Source organism: Oncorhynchus masou, chromosome 15 (genome assembly GCF_036934945.1).
Source record: "Oncorhynchus masou masou isolate Uvic2021 chromosome 15, UVic_Omas_1.1, whole genome shotgun sequence".
In the NCBI taxonomy this organism is placed as follows: Eukaryota; Metazoa; Chordata; class Actinopteri; order Salmoniformes; family Salmonidae; genus Oncorhynchus; species Oncorhynchus masou.
In genome coordinates, this window is record NC_088226.1 from 74,843,461 (window position 1) to 74,849,441 (window position 5,981).

Sequence of the window (5,981 nt, forward strand, 5' to 3'; positions counted from 1 at the left end):
CTACTGAAGGATGCTGAAGGCTACTGAATGCTACTTGAGGCTACTGAAGGATTATTGAAGGATACTGAAGGCTACTGTAGGATACTGAAGGCTACTGAAGGAGGCTGAAGGAGGCTGAAGGCTACTGAAGGCTGCTGAAGGATGCTGAAGGCTAGTGAAGGATGCTTAAGGCTACTGAAGGCTACTGAAGGATGCTGAAGGCTACTGAAGGATGCCGACGGCTACTGAAGGCTACTGAATGATGCTGAAGGCTACTGAAGGAGGCTGAATGATGCTGAAGGCTACATGATGCTGAAGGCTACTGAAGGAGGCTGAAGGCTACTGAAGGACGCTGAAGGCTACTGAATGCTACTGGAGGTGTCTAAAGGATGCTGAAGGATGCTGAAGGCTATTGAATGCTACTGGAGGCTACTGAAGGATGCTGAAGGCTACTGAATGATGCTGAATGCTACTGAATAATTCTGAAGGCTACTGAATGCTACTGGAGGCTACTGAATGATGCTGAAGGATACTGAAGGATACTGAAGGATACTGAAGGAGGCTGAATGATGTTGAAGGCTACATGATGCTGAAGGCTACTGAAGGATTCTGAAGGCTACTGAAGGCTGCTGAATGATGCTGAAGGCTATTGAAGGATGCTGAAGGATGCTGAAGGCTACTGAATGCTAGTGAAGGATGCTGAAGGCTACTGAAGGATGCCGAAGGCTACTGAAGGCTACTGAATGATGCTGAAGGCTACTGAAGGAGGCTGAATGATGCTGAAGGATGCTGAAGGCTACTGAATGCTACTGGAGGTGTCTAAAGGATGCTGAAGGATGCTGAAGGCTATTGAATGCTACTGGAGGCTACTGAAGGATGCTGAATGCTACTGAAGAATTCTGAAGGCTACTGAATGCTACTGGAGGCTACTGAAGGATGCTGAAGGATACTGAATGATACTGAAGGAAACTGAAGGCTACTGAAGGATGCTGAATGATGTTGAAGGCTACATGATGCTGAAGGCTACTGAAGGATTCTGAAGGCTACTGAAGGCTGCTGAATGATGCTGAAGGCTATTGAAGGATGCTGAAGGATGCTGAAGGCTACTGAATGCTAGTGAAGGATGCTGAAGGCTACTGAAGGCTACTGAAGGATGCTGAAAGCTACTGAAGGAGGCTGAATGATGCTGAAGGCTACATGATGTTGAAGGCTAATGAAGGCTGCTGAAGGCTACTGAAGGCTAGTGAAGGATGCTGAAGGCTACTGAATGATGCTGAAGGCTACCGGAGGATGCTGAAGGCTACCGGAGGATACTGAAGGTTACTGAATGCTACTGGAGGATGCTAAATGATGCTGAATGATGCTGAAGACTACTGAAGGCTACTGGAGGCTACTGTTGTTTGCCTGCTGAATTATTCCAAGACAAAGTTCTTTCCATTGGATAAAACCTGGGTCTTTCCATTGGCTAAAACGTACTGCCCCTATCTTCCCAATGGCTAAAACCTATTGCTCTGGTCTTCCTGCTGGTTAAAACCTACTGCTCTGGTCTTCCCATTGGCTAAAACCTGCTGCTCTGGTCTTCCCATTGGCTAAAACCTGCTGCTCTTGTCTTCCCATTGGCTAAAACCTGCTGCTCTGGTCTTCCCATTGGCTAAAACATGCTGCTCTGGTCTTCCCATTGGCTAAAACCTGCTGCTCGGATCTTCCCTTTGGCTAAAACCTGCTGCTCTGGTCTTCCCATTGGCTAAAACCTGCTGATCTGGTTTTCCCATTGGCTAACACCTACTGCTCTGGTCTTCCCATTGGCTAAAACCTGCTGCTCTGGTCTTCCCATTGGCTAAAACCTGCTGCTCTGGTCTTCCCATTGGCTAAAACCTGCTGCTCTGGTCTTCCCATTGGCTAAAACCTGCTGCTCTGGGCCGTACCGGTCAGTTTCAGTACCAAGCAGACCAACTGACTCAAACACTAGCCTATTATCATCTGAAATGACGGACCCAAACAGAGTAACTACTGTATCATCAGCTGAACAGGATTCAACATGCTCAAAGATTAAATGATAGGAATTACACCTGCCTTCAGGCACCTCAGCTCACCTACATCTCTCACCATCTGTTTCCATCAGTACTGTGCCATGCGAATAAGGGAGTGAAAGACAATGCCACATAACTGCTATTGATTATTCATAGTTTATCAATATCTCAATTTAAGATAAATACTTTCTGATTATAACCACTCAAACTGAAGTTCATAGTGTTTTTTAGATGAAGGTACAATCTGACATCATGAAACATTGATATATTTCTTATGATCCTATAGGTTAACAGAGTCAATCAGGTACATCTTTCCTATTTGTTTTAAACATGAATGCATATGATAACAACAACAATACTACAGCCATAGCCGTGCTTATGAGCTGCATAAAAGTTCCTCATCAGAGTTGGACCAATTTAATCAAGTCTACAACATCCTAAAAACGTTAAGCCAAGTTCAGGTTTATCATCTTTTTATTTTTACCATGCAGTCCGGACAACAGAGTCCCCACAGCAATCAGAAGAGACGAGAGGTTATTCTTACCATGCAGTCCGGACAACAGAGTCCCCACAGCAATCAGAAGAGACGAGAGATTCTGTGTATGGGTCTGCATCGTTGTGTCTCTACACAGGTGCACTTCAGAAGAACACCACAGGAACAATCGTGGAGCAGACGCTTGAGATGCACCGACTTTTATGGAAGTCCGTCGGCTTCGTTATAGCGCCCCGCCATGACGTCAGAGCCACAGCAACATCGTCGTCGTGCCCCCGTCCCTCGTCCCCTGTGACAGGTCAGAATCAGCAACGACCGCAACTGGTAATCATGCACACTCAACACTTTGCGCAATGTGGAAAACGTCAGCAAAATCTGAAGACACACTAGCCATTACAGGACGTCAGAATCATAGCGCAGATGCATTGAGATGTCTCCACATGCAGCGGACACGTCTACGGGTGGAATTATGGAGATGTGGGGCTCTCCAAGTTGTCACGAGAATTCCAGCGCTTCAGAATTCCAGAAACTCCCACTGCATACAGAACAGTGGCATGACATACAGGCTATGCACCTCTTTCAAACTATGATGCACTTCAGTATTGTATTGCAATACTAGTCGTTGAATAGCCTACCATATGCACTCAAAGTAAGATTTCATTACGGATAATTCTATTTAAATATATTAAATAAATTATTGTACAAATATATATATATATTTTATAATAGAATATAAGAAATCTATCATTTATTGGCCACTTTGTTAGAAGAGATTTGTCTGCCTTTTCCCCAATGCCAACAGATACACACATATGCTGCAACGGTGCCTTGATCCTCAAGGGCACAACAGATATTGAACCTGGGATCAGAGCATCATGGTCTGAGACGATAGTCACAGTACGTCCCTGTTTGACTCTGTCTTGGCACCCCGTCTGATGACCAGAATCATGTAGCCTAACACACTAACAGCTGGGCTCAAACTATCTGACCCCAACCATATCTGACCCCAACCAGATCGGACCCCAACCAGATCGGCCCCCAACCACCTCTGACCCCAACCATATCTGACCCCAACCATATCTGACCGCAACCACCTCTGGCCCCAACCATCTCTGACCCAAACCTTCTCTGACCCCAACCACTTCTGACCCCAGCCATATCTGCCCCCAATCATTTCTCTGACCCCAACCAACTCTGACCCCAACCATCTCTGACCCTAGCCATATCTGACCCCAACCATATCTGACCCCAACCATCTCTGACCCCAGTCATACCTGACCCCAACCATATCTGACCCCAACCATCTCTGACCCCAACCATCTCTGACCCCAACCATCTCTAACCCCAACCATATCTGACCCCAACCATCTCTGACCCTAGCTATATCTGACCCCAACCATATCTGACCCCAACCATCTCTGACCCCAGTCATACCTGACCCCAACCATATCTGACCCCAACCATCTCTGGCCCCAGCCATATCTGACCCCAACCATATCTGACCCCAACCATCTCTGACCCCAACCATCTCTGGCCCCAGCCATATCTGACCCCAACCATATCTGACCCCAACCATATCTGACCCCAACCATATCTGGCCCCAGCCATATCTGCCCCCAGCCCTTCCTAACCCCAACCATCTCTGACCCCAACCATCTCTGACCCCAACCATCTCTAACCCCAACCATATCTGACCCCAACCATCTCTGACCCCAACCATCTCTGCCCCCAGCCATCTCTGACCCCAATCACCTCTGACCCCAATCAAATCTGACCCCAACCAGCTCTTTTTAAAAATATATATATTTTTATTTCACCTTTATTTAACCAGATAGGCTAGTTGAGAACAAGTTCTCATTTACTACTGCGACCTGGCCAAGATAAAGCAAAGCAGTGCGACACAAACAACAACACAGAGTTACACATGGAATAAACAAACGTACAGTCAATAACACAATAGAAAAAGTCTAGATACAATGTGAGCAAATGAGGTAAGATAAGGGAGGTAAGGCAATAAATAGGCCATAGTGGCGAAATAATTACAGTATAGAAATAAACACTGGAGTGATAGATGTGTAGAAGATGAATGTGCAAGTAGAGATACTGGGGTGCAAAGGAGCAAAATAAATAAAATAAATAACAGTATGGGGATGAGGTAGTTGGTTGGGCAATTTACAGATGAGCTGCTCGGAAAGCTGCTCTGACAGCTGGTGCTTAAATAATCCCACAGCCCCCCACCCCTCTTTTCCCTTACTAACTCTGACTTTGCTGATAGCTACTTTGAGGAAAAATGTACTGACTTTGAATGTGATATGTGGCTGTCCCACCTAGCTATCTGGAGATGAATGTACTGACTATGACTGGTCCGCCTAGTTATCTGGAGATGAATGTACTGACTATGACTGGTCCACCTAGCTATCTGCAGATGAATGTACTGACTATGACTGGTCCACCTAGCTATCTGGAGATGAATGTCCTGACTATGACTGGTCCACCTAGCTATCTGGAGATGAATGTACTGACTATGACTGGTCCACCTAGCTATCTGCAGATGAATGTACTGACTATGACTGGTCCACCTAGCTATCTGGAGATGAATGTACTGACTATGACTGGTCCACCTAGCTATCTGGAGATGAATGTACTGACTATGACTGGTCCACCTAGCTATCTGAAGATGAATGTACTGACTATGACTGGTCCACCTAGCTATCTGGAGATGAATGTACTGACTATGACTGGTCCACCTAGCTATCTGGAGATGAATGTACTGACTATGACTGGTCCACCTAGCTATCTGGAGATTAATGTACTGACTATGACTGGTCCACCTAGCTATCTGGAGATGAATGTACTGACTATGACTGGTCCACCTAGCTATCTGAAGATGAATGTACTGACTATGACTGGTCCACCTAGCTATCTGCAGATGAATGTACTGACTATGACTGGTCCACCTAGCTATCTGAAGATGAATGTACTGACTATGACTGGTCCACCTAGCTATCTGCAGATGAATGTACAGACTATGACTGGTCCACCTAGCTATCTGGAGATGAATGTACTGACTATGACTGGTCCACCTAGCTATCTGGAGATGAATGTACTGACTATGACTGGTCCACCTAGCTATCTGCAGATGAATGTACTGACTATGACTGGTCCACCTAGCTATCTGCAGATGAATGTACTGACTATGACTGGTCCACCTAGCTATCTGGAGATGAATGTACTGACTATGACTGGTCCACCTAGCTATCTGAAGATGAATGTACTAACTGTAAGTATCTCTGGATAAGACTGTCTGGTAACATATTACTGCGACCGAAACAGCACCAACAGATCTGGGACCAGGCTACATATCCTTATTGCACCTCCTGTTGGGACGCAGCCCTGGTATCAGTGATGAGTACGAAGGTCAGCGGAGATGATGTGTAAACATCCCCCTCCCATCGCAGTTTACAACCGTCACTCAGTCT

At 45.9% G+C, this 5,981-nt stretch overlaps 1 protein-coding gene across 1 annotated transcript in view; it reads right to left on the reverse strand.

Moving 5' to 3' along the window:
- Positions 1-2,723, reverse strand: part of ca12 (carbonic anhydrase XII) — a 56,190-nt gene extending 53,467 nt beyond the window's left edge. Inside the window, exon 1 of the mRNA XM_064987524.1 lies at positions 2,554-2,723. Coding sequence (XP_064843596.1) covers positions 2,554-2,623 — 70 coding nt within the window. The 5' untranslated portion in view covers positions 2,624-2,723. The remainder of the gene's footprint in view (positions 1-2,553) is intronic.
- Between the last annotated feature and the right edge of the window lie 3,258 nt (positions 2,724-5,981).